A 19,155-nucleotide genomic window follows, 5' to 3' on the forward strand; every position below is an offset into this window, starting at 1 on the left:
ACAGTTTTTTAGGCCTCTGGTCTCTTCTACCAGTTTTAGTGCTGTAACAGTTTTAGTGCTGTGAAACGCTGTGAATCTTCCTTGAGGTGACACATCACAGCCAGCACATCAGAGCACACCTCAGGTTTTTTTCAGCTCCCTCTGCAGCTGGGTGGGGTGGTGAATACCAGGGGCCCCCATGCTCTGCAATAGCAGCAAGGAGGTGACCAGTGGGTTTTTTTTTTTTTTTGTCCTGCCTTGCAGGGTGGGTGACTCAGCGCTGACACTATGGAACCTGAGCCAGGTCTCCCTCTCAAGCTATGCCTGAGTTAACCCTTAACGCCCCTTCCCCTGCCACATCTGTTATGTTGGCTGTCCTGGGTTTCTTGCCAGGTTTGAAGCAGCTAGTGCCCGGATGGGGGGTAAAAAAGCGCCCCCTCCCTGAGCCTGCTTCTGGGGATGACACAGAATTACTGTTTTTTTTCTGGTTCTGTTATGTCAGAGGCTGCGGGTTTAACCCTTATGGATAGTGAGGATGACTCTGCTGCAGTCAGTTGCTGGCAAGAATTTGTTGGAGCTCTTGTTTCTGCGGTGCGTGAGACTCTAAAAATTGAGGATGTGGCGGAGACACTTCCGTGTCAGTACCAGCAGACTACCACGCACCGCTGAAGTGTTTCCTTGTGTTCCTTATTTGGACAATATGTTATACAAGGAATGGGATGCACCGCAAAAAGTTTGTTAAAAAACTTTGCAACCCGTTACCCCCTTGGGGGGGCTTTAAAAAAAAAAAATAGGTCTCTCCTCCGCCAGTGGACCCCCCTGTGTCCAGACTGCGCAAGGCCACCACGTTGCCTGTGGAAGGGGCTCCTGCATTTCAGGATCCCACTGATAGGAGAGTGGAGGCCGTGGCCCGCTCCCTATTCACGGTGGTGGGTTCGGCGGTGAGGCCGGCTCTGGTCGGGCCCCGACTAAAAGGGCGAAGCTCCTGCTGCAGGAGCTGGAAGAAGCCATGACTAAGCACTGACTGCCAGTGCGAAACGCGTTGGCCATACTGTTTGTTGTGGGTTTGCAGTGACTGTATGCACAGTTGAAAATAAAAGACATCTCTTTTTTAAGAAATTTTGGAGTGCGGCTGTCCAGCTTTCGTCCTTGTATTTTTGCTATCATCAGCATTGCCAGCACCCTGGTGGTTCAACAGCCCTTGATTGTCTATGAGGCTCACCTGGAGCGGTGAGAATTTTGTCTGTGTATTCACGGTGGTGGGTTCGGCGGTGAGGCCGGCTCTGGTCGAGCCCCGACTAAAAGGGCGAAGCTCCTGCTGCAGGAGCTGGAAGAAGGACCTCTAAGGTGGCCTTGGTGATGGCCGTTAAGGGTGAAGGGGCCTTTTGGGACTTCCCTGAATGGCATCATTGAGGATGCCACGGGTGGTAAGCGCATGCTGTTCCCACAGTATGGGAAGGGCTAGGGACCCTGTGCAAGGACCCTCCTTGCCTACCTCAGCGTTTTTTTCGCTCGCCCTGTGCGGTGGGGGTAGGTCTACATGGTGCTTGAATCCCCGCTGCGGGGTAGCAGCGCACCTGATACCGCATGCCTAACAAGTCTGCGGACATACCTGCTTCCGCCTGAAGGTCTGCTCCCGCCCGTGTCTCAGGTGGGAGACTGGCTTCGCATTGCAAAGTGTTTTCCTTTGGATACAAGATTGAGTTTCTCTCTTGTCTGCCAAACAGGTTTTTTCCCTCTGGCCTCTGGCCTCCTCCAGCTCGCTGGTTGGCTCTGTCAGGGGCTGTCCAGCATCTTCTGGTCAGGGGAGTGATTGTGCCAGTTCCCTCGTTGGAACGGTCTCAGGGTTTTTACTCCATTCTGTTTGTGTCCCCACGGAGGATGGGGCCCGGTCAATCCTGGGCCTCAAGTCCCTCGTTTGTTTTGTCAAGGTGCAAACTTTTAGGTGGTGTCGATTCGCTTGGTAATAGCGGCACTCCATCAGGGGGATTTTCTGGCATCCTTGGATGTCATGAACGTGTACCTGCATATCCTCAAACCACCGGAGATTCTGTGCTTTGCGGTCGGGGGGGACCATTTTCAATTGGTGTCCTTCCCATTCTGCGGGTTTTCGCCAAGGTGCTCGTCCCGATACTGGCCTGGCTGTGACAGCGGGGGTTTGTTATCATGGGATGTCTGGACGACATTCTCCTACGAGCTTCTTCGAGCTCTGCATTGGTGGAGCCGAGCTCTGCATTGGTGGAGCCGTGTCTATCACGTGTCAGGCTCTCCGAGTGTTCGGCTGGTTTCTGGATTGTCCTGTAATCAGGGTTGATTCCGTCTCAGGGACTGCAATACCTGGGACTAGTCCTGGATTCCTCCGGGGCGGGAGTGTTTTTCTCCTAACGGAAAAACTTCAGACTCTGCTATCTGCTGTGCAGCAGTTGCCGACCCAGAAGCGGTCATCTCTGCGATTCTGCAGGAAGGTTCTGGGTCAGTTGGTAGCCTCTTTCGAGGCGGTTCCGTATGCCCAATTCCACGCCAGGGTACTACGGAGGGAACTGCTGTCACGATGGGACTAGCTTCCGTCATCTCTGGATTACCAGATTCAATTGAGTCATCTGATCATGTCTCCCCTGGTGTGGTGGCTGGCGTTTCCGGTGCTTCGGGCCGGAAAGTCATTTTTCTGCAGGCCACTGGACAGTGGTCACGATGGATGCCAGCCTCTCCAGTTGGGGAGGGGCGCTTGGGGCACCCAGTCAGCCCAGGGGCACTGGACTCAGGTGGAGTCCTGCCTACTGATCAACGTTCTGGAGCTCCGAGCAATCAAGCTTTGCCTTGCCAGGTGGTCCTTGGATCTACAGGGCCGACCGGTCAGGATCCTGTCCAATAACACCACGTCCGTGGCGTAGGTTGATCATCAGGGAGGCACACGGAGTTCTGTTGCATCGACGGGGGTCGCTCACATCCTTTCGGTGAGCCGAAGGGTCCGTTCCGGCTCTATCGGCCGGGTACATTACGGGAATACGGAATTGGCTAGCCGACTACCTAAGTCGCACTGCACTGGGCCAAGGAGAGTGGTCTCTCCACCCGCAGGTGTTTTGGGGTCTGTGCCGAAAGTGGGGCACTCCGGACGTGGACCTTCTAGCGTCCCGTCTTTTTCGGTAGGTGCCACGGTTCGTGGCCAGGTTTAAGGACCTGTGGGTGGACGCGTCAGGCGGGTTGGTGGCTCCTTGGGGTCACTGTCACCTACTTTACACCTTCCCTCCTCGGAAACTTCTTCTTCGCCTGCTGCGCAGAGTGGAAGCTGTAGGGATTCTATCGGTCCTGATTGCCCCAGATTGGCCGCGTCGCTTCTGGTACGCGGACCAGGTGCGTCTGGTGGCAGACGCCCCCTAGCGTCTTCCCCTGGGAATTGATTTTCTGTTACAGGGTCCGATCTTCCACCCTGTTTCACAGCCACCGGCCTTAGCGGCGTGGCTGTTGAGAGCCAGGGGCTTAAGGACCGAGGCCTATTGGGCTCGGTGGTCTCTACCGTGCTGCCTGCACGGAAGTCTACCTCACGTGGGTTTTTTCCTCATACATGGAAGGCCTACTTCTCTGTGTGTGGGGAGATGAACTGGCACTCTCGTACATGCGTTGTGTACAGGATTCTGCTGTTTTTTCAGCAGGGAATGGTTCAGGCTCTCGCCTTACGTACGGTTAGGAGCCAGATTTCTGCTCTGGCTGTTTTTACTTGCAGCGACCCTTGGCATCGCACTCCTGGGTGCGTACGTTGGGTCAGGGTGTCTGGCAGTTGGCCCCTCCGGTGCGCCCTCCATTACCCCTATGGGACTTGAATTTAGTCCTTTCAGTGCTTCGGGATGCTCCCTTTGAGGACATTCGGGAGGTTTTTTGTTTATTGTCACAAAAGGTGATTTTATTTCGGGTAGCAATTACCTCAATCAGACGGGTGTCTGTCTGTTCTGACGGCCTTGTCTTGCAAGGCTCCCTGCTTGGTCATCCGTAAGGATGAGGTGGTGCTGCGGCCGCAGCTGTTTTTTCTCCCTAAGGTCGTTTCGGCTTTTCACTTGGATGTGGACATTGTTCTTCCATCCTTATGTCCTCGGCCGAAATGCCAAGAGGAGGCCACTTTGCATCCTCTGGATGTGGTTCGGGCCCTACGAGTGTACTTATATGTTACGGTTCCGTTCCGGAAGTCGGGCTCACTGTTCGTGTCGGTGGCTGGCCCTACAAGAGGGCCTGGCAGTCTCGTCGGCCACCGTTCCTAGGTGGTTCCGACGGATTGTGCTTCATGCCTATGCCCTGAAGGGGCGGGCGCCCCCCTTTCGGGTCACGGCGCATTCGACCAGGGCGATCGGGGCCTCTTGGGCTTTCCGACACCAAGCCTCTGTGTTACAGGTGTGTAAGGCTGCGACCTGGTCGTCGGTCCACACCTTTTCAAAGTTTTATAAGGTGGATGTGAGTGCATCTTCTGATGCCTCCTTCGGCCGCAGGGTGTTACAGGCGGCAGTTTAAGGTTGGAGTTCCTCCGTTGAGTAACTCCGGTTTTTGTTTGGGGTGTAACCTGTCTTTGCTGTGTTATTTTTCCCACCCCTCGAATTTTTGGACACTGCTTGGGGACGTCCCTAAGGTCAATGAAGGCTGTGTCCGTCTATGAACGAAAGAGAAAAAAGGATTTTTGTACTCACCGTAAAATCCATTTCTCTGAGTTCATAGATGGACACAGCACCCACCCCTCCTTTGTTTGTACTGCTTGTTAGGAACTGAGGCTGCTAGAGCAGGGTGTGGGTTATGCCTGGGGGAGCCACGCCCCCTGGGAGGAGCGGCATTAAGGAAAGGTTTTTAACACCTTAAGTGCTGTAGAATTCTGCCTAAATCTCCTGGTAGGAAGAAGCATAACCCTAAGGTCAATGAAGGCTGTGTCCGTCTATGAACTCAGAGAAATGGATTTTACGGTGAGTACAAAAATCCTTTTTTTCCTAAATAGCTTCCTTTACCTTAGTGCAGTCCTCCTTCACTTACCTCATCCTTCGATTTTTGCTTTTAAATGTCCTTATTTCTTCTGAGAAATCCTCACTTTCTGTTCTTCTGTTTGTAACTCCACACAGTAATGCAAGGCTTTCTCCCTGGTGTGGAGTGTCGTGCTCGCCCCCTCCCTTGAGGGGGCGAGCAGGAGAGTCAGGACGCTCTCTACGTTGCAGATAAAGAAAAGAGCTGTGTATTAGTGGGCGTCCTGACTCTCCTGCTCGCCCCCTCAAGGGAGGGGGCGAGCATGACACTCCACACCAGGGAGAAAGCCTTGCATTACTGTGTGGAGTTACAGGAAGTGAGGATTTCTCAGAATAAAGACATTTACAAGCATATTTTTGGTTAAAAAAAAAAAACAATAAGTGTGTGATTGGTTTGCACAAAATTTATAGCGTCTACAAAATGGGGAATAGATTTATGGCATTTTTATTACTAATATAATATTTATATAATATAAAAAAAAAATTCTCGTAATGGCAGTGATCTATCATTTTTAGCGGGACTGCGACATTGTGCCGGACAGATTGGACACTTTTTTGGGACCAGTGACCAAAGCTAAAAATATCCATTGATCACTGTATAAATGACACTGGCAGAGAAGGGGTTAACACTGGGGGGCGATCAAGGGGATAAGTGTGTTCTAGAGAGGTGTTTCTAACCGTGGGGGGAGTTGACTGACTAGGAGTACAGAGAGATCGCTGTTCCTGATTACTAGGAACAGACTATCACACTGTACTCTCCTCTCTGAAGGGGGTCTGCTTTGTTTACATTGGCAGATTCCCGTTCTGCCTCTCTTGGCTCACCTGCAGTGCAGTGGGTGTGCCCGCAGTGTCTTGTGCACAAAACTATGTACAGGTACGTAGTTTCATGCAATAGGGCCACCCTGCTGCAGTATATATGCGGTGGGTGGTCCTTAAGTGGTTACATAAGGCAATTGAGCTTTAATTCTAAATAATTCATACAATGTAATTCTTATAGGAATTCAATTTTATTGCAGCAATATCTTCCATTTTACCCTAAGCTTGAATTGGATTCTTTCCAGGTTGATAATGCAGTCACAGATCTCTGCAATAGCCTTTATGCTCTGGGCTGTGTGTGCATTTAGCCCCCTGTTGATCAACACCCTTCCCTGCTGCTATCACTTTTTTTGCGATTTTATAGTTGCTATCAATTTTGAGAACTTGGGTTTGTAGTCATAAAATTCTCTGCTTTACATTTTCTTTCAGTAAGCACAATTGCTAAATTGAACCATATCTTGTTTTTAAAGGGCCAAACCAGAGGATCCATCCCTTTTAGATGAACCAAAAATCAAAGAGATTGCTGCTAGACATAACAAGACGTCTGCCCAGGTGATTTATTTTATTTTTTTAATGATGACGGTACCTTTGTTCATATAGGGGGGCTTCAGATAGGGCTCTTGACAGCACCAAAGGTACCACATATAATGTTCAGTGAATATATGACTAGAAAAAGAAATACAGGCATGTTACAAGAGATGGTCAGAGACTGCAAAAATGCTATAGCCTTTGAAGACTGGGGTCATGCTACTGAAGACATTATATGAGACTTCTAGACATTACAGCTCTCAAAATTGACACCTTTAGAAATCGGGGCTGCCACAATTTTGCTTCCCACAGTCCCCTTAAAAAATACTTGTACTTTAATTTGGTATTTCTTGGGCAAGATTATTATTATATATATATATATATTTTTTTTTATATATATATAAAAGATCAGTGGGGAAATATCATACCCGTGCCCTTCGTCACAGATTTGAGGCCTTTGACCCCAGATCTCATATTTAAGAGGACCTGTCATGCTTTATTTATTGCAAGGGATGTTTATTCCTTGTAATAGGAATAAAAGTGTCTTATTTTTCACACTGTTCTAAAAAAGTAAAATTAAATAAGGAAAAAAACTATTTTTAAACGTGCCCCGTCCCGCTGAGCTCGCGTGCAGAAGCGAAAGCTTCCGTGAGCAGCGCCTGCATATGAAAATGGTGTTCAAACCACACGTGATGTATCGCCACTATCTGTAGAGCAAGAACAATAATTCTAGCCCTAGACCTCTTCTGTAACTCAAAACATGCAACCGGTAGAATTTTTTATTTTTTATTTTAAGGGTAAACGTTTGTTGCCATTCCACGAGCGAGTGCAATTTTGAAGCGTGACGTGTGGCATCAATTTACTTGGCGTAACATTATCTTTTGAAATATAAAGAAAGGGTTAACTTTACTGGTGGTGTGTGTGTGTGTGTTTGTTTTTTTCCAAAAAAAAGTGCGCTTGTAAGACCGCTGTGCAAATACGGAGTGACGAAGTATTGCAACGACCGCCATTTTATTCTCTAGGGTGTTAGAAAAATAAAAAAATTTAAATGTTTGGGGGTTCTAAGTAATTTTCTACCACAAAAAAAATGTTTTTAACTTGTAAACAACAAATCTCGGAGGCTCGGTCCTTAAGTCTAAAGCAGTGGTTCTCAACCTGGGGGTCGGGACCCCCTTGGGGGTCAAATGATGATTTGCCAGGGGTCACTGAATCTTGGGCTATTCCTGAAGCCTGCGCTGCTCTCCTAGACTTTTCGCGGCCGCCCAGCAGGGCTGTCCCTGGAGCCTGTGGCCGCCCACTAAGCCGCGTCACAGCCACCCATTCAGTTCATGGCATGGCTGGGGGGTAGAGACTAGAGGTCCGCTAACTGGTGAGGAATGTAAAGTGGGAGGGACTGGAAGTGACCCTATCTCCTGATTTGAGCATTGGTGTCACTGCTATGAGACGCCACAAAGTCGGAGACGCATTGAGTAACACTACCTCTGATTATAGTTTCCATTAAAAGTCCCCACTACAGTTCTCAGATCAGCAGATGACCCTGATCAAGGGCACCTAATTTGGCTGATCAGAACTCCCCCCAAGCACTACCACTCATCCCATTCTACCCCCCCCCCCAAGTAGTAAGAGAAGGAAAAAATTAGAATACATGTAAGAAAGAATAAGACAGAGCAAGAGACTAGAGAGAAGGATGGGGAAAAAATAAAAATACATTTTCATAGAGAGATAAAAGGGAAAGCAAGGAGAACAAAGAAAATGAGTGGTACATCCTAAAATGTACTGTAAGGGGTTTCAATACTGTACGAGTGGAAGGGACTCAGGAGGTGCTACATGTTCGTGGGTTAGGGGTGCAAATTACTTGACTTGCCTTGGGTGCCGACAATCCACGCTACGAAAATAATTTTACTGTTAGGAGTCCCCCACAACTTGGGAAACTTTATCAAGGGGTCAGGCCACTAGAAGTTTTCTATCTCTGCCTTAAATAAGCACCTTGGCAAAGGAAAACCAGACTATTGTCTGCAGGGCCCCTGAGTCCTGCACAATAAGTGACGAGGGACTGCAGGTTGGGCGCCAGGGATTTAAATGAACCAAAATCGAAGATTGCCGCTAGACATAAAAAGACATCTGTCCTGTTAAGATTATGAAGACAGTTGGCTAATATGATTTACATTTCAGGTTTTGCTCCGCTTCCCTATTCAGAGGAACTTGGTTGTTATCCCAAAATCTGTAACTCCTCAGCGCATTTTGGAGAATTTTCAGGTATGGAAACTTGTCTGTATTTTTGGGGTAGTGAAGGAATTGTCCTGTTGCAATATCAATTTTTATGAACCCTCATATTGTTTATATATCATCTGCAGGTGTTTGATTTTAAACTGTCTAAGGAAGAAATGAAAGAGATAATAAGCTTTGATCGGGGCTGGAGGGTTTGTGCATTGTCTACGTAAGTATTCATTTTGCTTTTCCTGGTCATTTTTTACTTTGCTGAAGGAGTGTATTGTGAACATTGAAAATAGATTGGAAGAGGGATGAGGCAAAGTTGGTTAAATCCTTGAAACATATGATAGGTTATCACATGGCTACAGATATAAGTTTTCAATCATGGCGCTATGAAGGATTTCCTTCTACCCTGAGAAGTTCAGGCAGAAGCTGGTAAAAATTCTTCAACCCCTTAAAGGGTCACTAAAGGAAATTTTTTTTTTTTAGCTAAATAGCTTCCTTTACCTTACTGCAGTACTGGTTTCATGTCCTCATTGTTCGTTTTTGCTTTGAAGTAGCTGTAATTCTGCTGTGATCTCCACACTTCCTGGTTGCCTGTTTCCTTATAACCATGGTACTGGGAGATTTTCACGGTGGTCTAAGCTGTCATTACTGTGTGTCTAAAACTCCTCAGAACCAATCAGATTCATTTTAAAAACAAAACACTGCCCTGGATTTGTTTGTTTTTGTTCTGAGTCTTCCCGACTCACCTCTCACCCGGAACTTCATGTATGTACCTTTAAAACCGAAAGTGAAACTAGAGGCACATTATATGATAGATTAAATTCAATTTTTAATCATTTTTAAAAGGAATCGGTTAACTTTTATGTCTCTATACCCAATAAACAGTCATTTCAGCAAAAACATTTTTTTCCTTTAGTGACCCTTTAAAGGGAATCGGACATGTATTTTAAGAAAAATACTTGCCCAACTAATGCTTGCATCCACCTTTTGTGGGCAAATAACACAAAGCTCAGATGTTCCTTAGGCAAATTGCATTCTGGTACTTACACTAGCTATATTTAACATGGTTTATAATGAATATCTAACTAGATCAAAGGTTTGATTTATTTCTGTTTTCCTGATCAGTTTTCTTAAATTTAGTTTTTACTCCTTTACCCAGCAACAGAAGCTTAAAGTGATTTTCTTGTGTTTTTTTTTATTTTTTTTAGGTTACACAATGCTCTGACCTAGATTACATTTTGAAAGATTTTTTTGCTTTCTTGCATAAAATACATTTACCTTCTTTCTCATCCTGCAGAGCCAGAAAACATAAGGATTATCCGTTCATTGCTGAGTATTGAGTGGATGTGTCTCTGGTAAAAGCCGTGGTTGTGTTCTTGCTTTGTCGATGTCTAGCCTTTGTTATGTAGAATGCATAGTTCAGCAGTAAGGAGTGAAGCCAAGGAGGGACTGCATCATCTGACTGATCCATTTCTCCAAAAACAAAAAGTGCCTGACTCAAGAACACACAATTGCAAGTTGGCAGGTCGCCTTAACATCATTTCTATAACAAACTGAGCAAAAACCACCTGTTTATTTTACAGCCCTCACTCCATTCTTTTTGCACTTGAAGGGTTAATTAAAGCAGTCATATTGAAATTTGAGCAACATGCTGTCGCCACACTCCTGATTACTCCTTCTGCAAGGAAAGCACTTGCCAGCAACTCCTCTGACAGCCGTTATTTAGATTTGCTTTTCCAAATGCATACAATAAACTTGGCTTTTCAAATTGTTTCATTTAACATTTTCTTTAATAATAAAAAAAACTACTTGTACTGGATTGTCTGCAACTTCTTATGGTCTTGTATGGAGCGTAACAGGTAGTTATAGGTAGATTGCTTTTAGTTTTAGAAAAATTAATTTCTGTGAGCAAAAAATCGGGAAGCGCAAGAACTGACCAAGCTTGACACCAGTGAAGTCAGGACTTTTGATCTGCCTATCTAATCTGGTGAGTAAAAGTATATAGATACTTCTAGATTAACAAAACAGGCATACAACCAGTATTTGAGGCAAGCCATAGATAAATCTTTTTTTTTTTTTCTTTTTTTTTTTCCTTTCACCATAGGTGGAAGGAAAAAAAATCAAGATCCCCCTATTAACACAGTAAGTGTTGGTAGAATTTCTCTTCCGTTCATGGACGGACACAGCATCCTTTGACAGTAGGGTTATATCCGCTTCCTTTAGGAGAGTTTAGGCAGAAAAAAAGCACTTTAAGTGTTAACAACACATTCCTTAGTGCAGCTCCTTCCAGGGGGCGTATAACCCACACCCTGTGCTAACGGCCTCAGTTTTTTCCTGCCTAACAAAAGGAGAGGTCAGGCACTTTTGGAGTCCTGTACTCTGGAGATTTTTTTTCTTGCGATTTTTTTTTTTCCGCTCTTTATTTTGTTCCTGCATTTTTGAATCCTGTGATTCTTCTATCAACAGCAGGCTGGGTCTTGACACTTGTAGTTTCCCCATGTTCGGCCATCGAGCGTGTCCGGCCCTCAGCTTAGCTTTGGGACGTCCACGGCAGGCCCCGTTGCTCCAGGGGAACATCTTGTTCTAGGGCACACATATGACCGGTCTTTTATGGCTTTGTCAGTATGTCTGGCCGACAGCCATGCCGTTTAGCGGACGTTGGTTCTGTCTGGGATACCTCCAGCCGGTGGTCACAGGACGAGTAAGTAGTGGCCCCTTGCTCAGGTAAGTGGTCTGGCTGGAATTTTCCCCTGGGAGGTCGACTGAGGGCTTGCCCTGCTTTCCTCTCTCTCTTATTTTCTCTCCCTCCTTTCCCATTTGGGTAGCGGCTGTGAGGGGGGGTTTTCTGGGGTCTCTGGTACACCTGGAACTGTGTGCGTAGCGGGGGCTGAGTGGGTTCACTACAGGGCCTTTTTGTGTGCTATGGTGATTTTGTGCTGTACTGTTTTTTGCTGTCACTGTCTTAAATGCGCAACGGCCGCCATTTTGCCGGAGTCCGCTTTATATAGCTCGGCGGCCATTTTTTTGTGGTCGAGGACTGTTTTTTTACACATTCGGCGGCCATCTTGGAAATCGTTTGGCCTTGTGTGGCCGCTTTAGCGCTGCAGAAATGAAATCTGCCTGAGGGACAAACGCAGCACAGCCGACTTCTCTGTACACTTAGGCTTCTCTCAGACTGCGCGGTACCTGGGTGAGTTTCCCTGGGGGCCCCCATACTCATGTGATCCTGGGACAGCTCCCTCCATACATACATTAGGATGGAGCCTATGTGTCTTCCGGTCGTCTCCTCCCCCCTATGGTCCACACTTGTGACTCCTTGTAAGCCCGGTTTGGTGGGTTCCCGTCAAGCGGAACGGGGGTTTCTCTTGCTATGGGGGTCTTCGGATCATTTTTACTTCTCCGCAACCATCTCTGATTACATATTAATTCATTAACCCTTGAGTGAGTACAATTTCCCTGAAGAAGACCGTGACAGTTTAGGTCGACACGCGTCGGGGTACTCATATGGAAACAATTGAATCATGATGTAACGTGTATTGTATTGTTGTTGATTTTTGCCACTGTCATTTTTATTTTCATGTATAATCAGAGTGTACTATATGTATATTATCTACATTATTTTACAAATGCTCCAACCATGTTGTACATTTTATTGTAATTTAATGTTGAAACCAAGTAAAGATTTTAACTTCAATATCATCCAACCACTCTTATTTATTGAGAACATCATGCCGCTAAAAAACCCCACTGGGGGACCTTCCCATTTTTGTTTTTGCATTTTCGGGGTGCGCGGCACACGGACTCCACATATGCGTTTTTCCTTGCCCCATACTCTGTAAGGCCGGGAGGTGACCGTGGGTGACTCTGCTTTGCTGTTAGGTGACACAGCAGGGGGGCATTGGGGAGCCTGGACAGGTACTACTTCCCCTGTAAGCCTGTGTTGACCCTTGCTGCCCCTGCCACATCTGCTATGGCAATGTCGGTGGCATTTTTTTCTCGCCATGAAGCGACTGGTGGCCGGATGGGGGTATATTAGCGCCGCCCTCCCTGGCCTGCTTCTGGGGATATCTCTGACACTCTGTGTTGTCAGATGATGCGGGCTTAACCCACGCGCACAGTGAGAGCGACTCTGATTCAGGGTCGGTTACTGGTAGGAATTGTTGGAGCTGTTTTTTCTGCAGGCGTGGTACTCCGTACTTGAGGATGTGGCGGGGGCACCTGGTGTGCCAGTCCCTTTTGGGTCCCGCAAACCGCCACGCACTGACAATGTTTTCCTTGTGTTCCTTTTTTGGGACAGTTGTACAAGGAATGGGATACGCCGCAGACAGTTTTTGCATTGCGACCGTTATCCCTCTGTGGAGGACCTTTTTAGTAAAGTGGGTCTCTCCTCCGTCCGTGGACCCTCCTGTGTCCAGGTTGAGCTAACCACCATGTGAATGGAGCTCCTGCCTTTGAGGACCCCGCGGATGGGAGAATGGAGGCTGTGACCCTCTCCATCTTCGCGGTAGGGGGTTCGGCTGTGAGACCGGTTTTGGCCGGGGCTCTGGTGTCAGACTCTGACTGTACGGGCAACGTTTTTGCTGCAGGAGCTGGAGGCTTCCGAGACCTGCTAGGACATGGCTGAACAATTAGTTCTGGGTCTAAGATTTTGTCTGAGTCGGTCCTGGTACGCTCTTGCTTCCCGGGGCTTCTGCCTATGCGGTGGTATTGCGCCGCCTTGTGTGGCTGAAGTGCTGGTCTACGGACTGGTCCTCAAAGAAGGCCTTGGTGGTTTACCCTTTTAGGGTGAGCGGTCTTTTGGGGCATCCCTGTATGGCATCATTAAGGATGCCTCGGGTGGTAAGTGCACACTGTTCCCATAGTCTGGGAAGGGCTAGGGGCCTCACCTTCTTTACTAACCCCCAAGCATTTTTTTTTTGCCCGCCCTGTGCGGTGGGGGAAGGTTTGCAAGGTGCTAAGACCCCCGCTGCAGGGCAGTAGCGCACCTGGTACCGCAAGCCCAACAAGTCTGTGGACATACGTGCTTCTGCCTGAAGGTCTGCCCTCGCCCGTGTCTCTGGTGGGGGACCAGCTTTGCGGCTCGGCGGAGGTATCTCCTCTCCGACCGTTGGGGTTGCGAAGTGGTTTCCTCGGGGTACGAGTTAGTTTCTCTTGTCTACCAAACAGGTTTTTTTCCCTCCAACCTCTGGCTTCCTCCGGTTCGCTCTGTCAGGGGCTGTCCAGGATCTTCTGGTCGGGGGAGTGATTGTGCCAGTTCCCTCGATGGAACGGTCTCAGGGGTTTTACTCCAATCTGTTTGTAGTCCCCAAGAGGGACGGGGTCCGTCCCATCCTGGACCTCGAGGCCCTCATTTGTTTTTGTCAGAATGCAAAAATTCAGGATGGTGTCGTTTCGCTCGGTAATAGCGACACTCCATCAGGGGCGTCCTTGGATGTCATGAACGCGTACCTGCATGTTCCCATATGTTCAAAGCGCCAGAGATTTCTGTGCTTTGCGGTCGGGGAGGACCATTTTCAATTTGTGACCCTCCCGTTTGGCTTGGTGTCGGCACCACAGGGTTTTCACCAAGGTGCTCGTCCCGATACTGGCCCTGCTGTGACAGTGGGGGTTTGTTATCATGGGATATCTGGACGACCTTCTCCTACAAGCTTCTTTGGACTCAAAATTAGTAGAGGACGTGTCTATCACGTGTCAGACTCTCCAAGAGTTCGGCTGGCTTCTGTATTGTCCAGAAGTCAGTGTTGATTCCGTCTCAGGGACTGGAATACCTGGGACTAGTCCTAACGGAGAAACTTCAGACTCTGCAATCTGCAGTGCAGCAGTTGTCGACCCAGAAGTGGTCATCTCTGTGATTCTGCATGAGGGTTCTGGGTCTGATGGTGGCCTCTTTCGAGGGGGTTCCGTATGCCCAATTCCACACCAGGGTGCTACAGAGGGAATGGCTGTCACGTTGGGACAAGCTTCCGTCATCTCTGGATTACCAGATTCAATTGAGTCAACTGGTCAAGTCTCCCCTGGTGTGGTGGCTGGCGTCTCCGGTGCTTCGGACCGGGAAGTCGTTTTCTGCCGTGCCACTGGACAGTGGTCACGACAGATGCCAGCCTCTCCGGTTGGGGGGCGTTTGGGGCGCTGGACTCAGGAGGAGTCCCGCCTACCGATCAATATTCTGGAGTTTAGAGCAATCAAGCTGTGCCTTGCCAGGTGGTCCCTGGATCTGCGGGGCCGACCGGTCAGGATCCAGTCCGACAACGCCGTGGCGTACGTCAATCATCAGGGAGGCACACTGAGTTCAGCTGCAGCGACAGAGGTTGCGCACATCCTTCGGTGGGCCGAGTACATTCCGAGAGTACGGAATTGGCAAGCCGACTGTTAAGACCTGCAGTGGGTAAGGTACTGCGGCCTTCTTTCCGTCCCTCAATCGCCGAGCATAAGTGATTATCGCTACCATAGAAGGTAGGGGGATAGTGGAGATGAATGCAGTTTCCAAGATGAATGTTCCCCCCAAACATGAGCCAAGACTTCATGAAGGGTGTCCAGATATGCAAAAGCTTTAATGAGAGGCAGGTCTTATATACAGCAAAAGGAATACTTGAAGTAATCAGATGAACAATGACAATCTCCTCACACAACATCATACAATGGTTTTACTAACGACCTCTAAGGAAACAGACGTCCTGTCTCCGATGTAATCCACATGTGTTAATTACTGGTCAGTTACCCAGACGAGGTGATGCAGAGATAAGCTCTTCTCACCTGCTAAACAATAGAAATTCACACAATAAATGCTTCTTGAGAGACAGACCAAAGTTCATTTACATGACACCGCAGACGATATTATCACAGCAAGCTCTGCCTGGGAGATATTGATATCAGTTAAGGAATAAACCAATTATCTCCAGGCAGAGAGCACCCCAAGTTTCCCAAAAGTTGGAGCACCCCTTTCCACACAAGGTATCCCTACAATTACATATCCCCTGATAGCTCCGATCTGGGGGATCAACATATCCAAATTTCACCCAGATCGGTCCAGGGGTTCTTAAAAAACAAACAGAACCTATGAGAAAGTCCAGAATAAAGTCTATTTTCTTCACAATACTCCCCCTTAGTTCCATGGGTCGGCATACCCGCCTAGACCCTGCCGGGTTGGCTAGGGGATGTCCGGGTCAAAATTGTACTTCCAAGTCGGTTTGGCGGGAAAGCCCATCCGCATTGCCGTTCTGCTTGCCCGGGCGGTATTGCAGTGTAAAATTGTAGGGCTGCAACGCAAGACTCCAGCGCAGCAACCGGGGATTGTCTCCAGAGACTCGGTTGAGCCAGATGAGGGGGTTGTGGTCAGTGAGTAGGGTAAAGGCACGGCCATAAAGGTACGGTTGGAGCTTCTTTAAGGCCCATACTAGAGCCAGGCATTCTTTTTCCACGGTGGCGTAGCTGACCTCCCGAGGTAATAACTTGCGGCTGAGGTATGTCACCGGGTGCTTCATGCCGTCTTCCCCCACTTGGCTCAGTACGGCTCCCAGCCCAAACATGGAGGCATCTGTATGGACGAGAAATGTTTTGTTAGGGTCTGGGGCCGCCAATACTGGAGCTTCACTCAAAGCCGTCTTAAGTCCCTGGAACTCTGTTGCACACTCCGGGGACCAGGCTACCTGCTTGGGTAGGGACTTTTTGGTCGGGTCGGTGAGGGGCTTTGCTAGGGTGCTATACTCCGGGACAAACTTTCTATAATACCCTGCAGTGCCTAGGAATGCCAATACCTGCGTCTTGGTGCGGGGCTGGGGCCAATTGGCTATGGCCTCTACTTTCGCGGGTTCGGGGCGCTGTTTCCCAGACCCTACTCTATGCCCTAGGTATTGAACCTCTGCCATGCCCACATGGCATTTCTCGGGTTTCAGGGTGAGACCGGCTTCTTGTAACCTCCTAAATACCAAAGCCAAGTGCGTCAAGTGCTCCTCCCAGGTGCCGCTATAGATGGCAATATCATCCAGGTAGGCACATGCAAAGTCCTGCATTCCCTCCAGAAGTTGGTCTGCCATCCGTTGAAACGTAGCCGGGGCATTTTTCATCCCAAAAGGCATAACCCGAAATTGGTATAGCCCGAATGGGGTGACGAATGCCGACTTGAGGATGGCGGCCGAGTCTAGCGGAATTTGCCAATACCCTTTGCACAGGTCCAGGGTAGTTAGGAAGTGACCGCTGGCCATGCGATCGAGCAATTCGTCGATCCGTGGCATGGGGTATGCGTCAGTGATAGTCCGGTCGTTCAGTTTCCGGTAATCAATACAGAAACGAATCGTACCGTCTCGCTTCGGTACTAAAACCACTGGGGATGCCCAGGGACTTTGGGAAGGCTCAATAACTCCTAACTCCAACATTTCTTGGATTTCTTTCCACATGCTGGTCCGTACTGCTGCCGGGATACGGTACGGCTGCTGTCGTAATGGGGTCTCCCCCTGCGTCTCCACCCGGTGTACTGCGGCGGAGGTGTATCCGGGTCGGACCGAGAACAGCCCATCGTGTTCCTGCAGCAGTTGTTTTGCGTCCGTCTGCTGTGTGAGATTTAGTTTCTCCCCCAACCCAACTTGCTCTAGGCTACCTTGGTTAGCTGCCAGCAGGTTGGGTAAGGGGAGTCCTTCAGTATCGTCCGTGGACGGGGCACAGATAGCGGCCACGTCCTCGGATCGCTCGAAGTACGGTTTCAACATGTTCACATGAAAAGCTCGTCTGATCCTTTCATCCGAACATTTGGCCACAATATAGGTGGTGTCGCTAATCCGTTCCACCACTTTAAATAGCCCCTGCCACGCCGCCTGTAGCTTGTCCTTTTTGGATGGTCTGAGGGCTAATACTTTTTGCCCTACTTCCAGGTTCCTATCTCGTGCTCCCCGGTCATACCATTGTTTCTGTTGTTTCTGGGCCGCCTGTAAGCTCTCCCGAACTGATTCGGTCAGTGCCCGCAGGCTGTCCCGGAATTCCAGCACGTACGGCAAAACCGGGATCCCTTCCTCTCCTGTGTTGCCCTCCCAGTGCTCCCGTAGGAGGTCCAGGGGTCCCCGGACTTTTCTCCCATATAGGAGTTCGAAAGGGGGAGAACCCAGTCGACGCCTGGGGCACTTCCCGGTAGGCAAACAGGAGATGGGGTAGAAATTTCTCCCACTGACCGCAGGACTCTGTGAACGCTGTAAGCATCTGCTTAAGCGTGCCGTTGAATCGTTCACAAAGGCCGTTGGTCTGGGGGTGGTAGGGGGAGCTAAATAACGGTTTCACCCCGCAGCTCTGCCACAACTGTTGAGTGACAGTTGCCGTGAACTGGGTTCCCTGATCTGAGAGTATTTCCCGGGGGAATCCTACTCGAGAAAAGATCTGGTGGCATAGTCCACCACCGTGAGGATGTAGCGCCTTCCGGAGGCGCTGGGTTTGTTGAGGGGCCCTATCAGATCTACTGCCACTCTGTAGAATGGTTCCTCTATTATAGGTAGGGGCCGTAACTTGGCCTTGGGGTGGTCCCCCCGTTTCCCTATCCTTTGACACGTGTCACATGTCCTGCAGTACGTCTGCAAGTCTTTTGATATCCCTGGCCAGAAGAACGTCTGGGTAAGGCGATCCTTAGTTTTCTTGATACCCAGATGTCCGGCTAGCGGGATATCATGGCTGAGCTTTAGAAGCTCTGCTCTGTATTTGCGGGGTACAATTAGCTGCCTTTTTATAACTTGTGCTGCCCCACTTCCCACTCCCCCTGTGACCATATATAGCAGTCCCTTGTCCCAGTGGAAGTTCTCTTGAGCATTACCTTCCTTAGGGGTACCTACGGCCTTCCTGTAACCTGCTAAGGTGGGATCTGACTGCTGGGCATGGCCAAAGTCTTGTGGAGTGCCCCAGAAGGGCATAGGGTCAGGGCATACTACAGGGTTTTCGGTTCCTACCTGTGGTTCCTCGGAGTGCATCTGTCCAGCTCGGCGGGCTTGCGCCCTGGTAGTCACAGGGCAGGTTCCAGCGGGATCTGGGGTAAGCAGCTGTGAAGTTAGGCACCCCAAATCGTTCCCCAACAATACTTCTGCAGGTAGGTCCGACATAATGCCTACTTCCATCTGCTTGACTCCGGTGCCCCAATTTAACTGCACTTGGGCTGTGGGTAGTTTGTGGATGGCGCCTCCTGCCACTCTTACTGCAACAGTCCTGTTGGTGCGTGCCTTCGCAGATACGGTGTGAGGCTGCACCAGCGTGAGGGTGGCCCCAGAGTCTCGTAGTGCCTCAGCCTCCTTTCCATCTACTGTGACCCATTGTCTGTGGTGCATCCGGTTGTCCCCCTCGGCTTGTGCTAGGTTCACCTCATGTAGTACGGTCCATTTCTCAGATTCAGGACTGTGGTCTTCCAGCGGCTCATGCTGATAGTGATGGGCGGCTGCCCTCGGTGGTGGTGGTGATGGCCGCTCCCAATTGCCTCTGCTCCGCTGAGGGCAATGTATCTTGTAGTGCCCTGGCTGATTGCATTGGTGACATACCAATGGCGGTCTCCGGTTAAAATTAGGGGGTGTCGTGGGTGGTACCGCGTACCTGGCGTTGGGGTGCTGGACCTTACCAGAGGGCGGTTTCCACTAGCCTCTCCTTTTCTTCCCTCGTAATGCTC

General features: G+C 49.2%; 1 protein-coding gene across 1 annotated transcript in view; it reads left to right on the forward strand.

Moving 5' to 3' along the window:
* The window catches only part of LOC120932851 (aldo-keto reductase family 1 member B1-like), a 105,809-nt gene extending 95,464 nt beyond the window's left edge, over positions 1-10,345 (forward strand). The window contains exons 7-10 of the mRNA XM_040345638.1: positions 6,257-6,338; positions 8,487-8,570; positions 8,669-8,751; positions 9,829-10,345. Of these exons, the coding sequence (XP_040201572.1) occupies positions 6,257-6,338; positions 8,487-8,570; positions 8,669-8,751; positions 9,829-9,871 (292 nt within the window). The 3' untranslated portion in view covers positions 9,872-10,345. The remainder of the gene's footprint in view (positions 1-6,256; positions 6,339-8,486; positions 8,571-8,668; positions 8,752-9,828) is intronic.
* The last annotated feature ends 8,810 nt before the right edge of the window (positions 10,346-19,155 follow it).

Source organism: Rana temporaria, chromosome 3 (genome assembly GCF_905171775.1).
Source record: "Rana temporaria chromosome 3, aRanTem1.1, whole genome shotgun sequence".
Taxonomy (NCBI): Eukaryota; Metazoa; Chordata; class Amphibia; order Anura; family Ranidae; genus Rana; species Rana temporaria.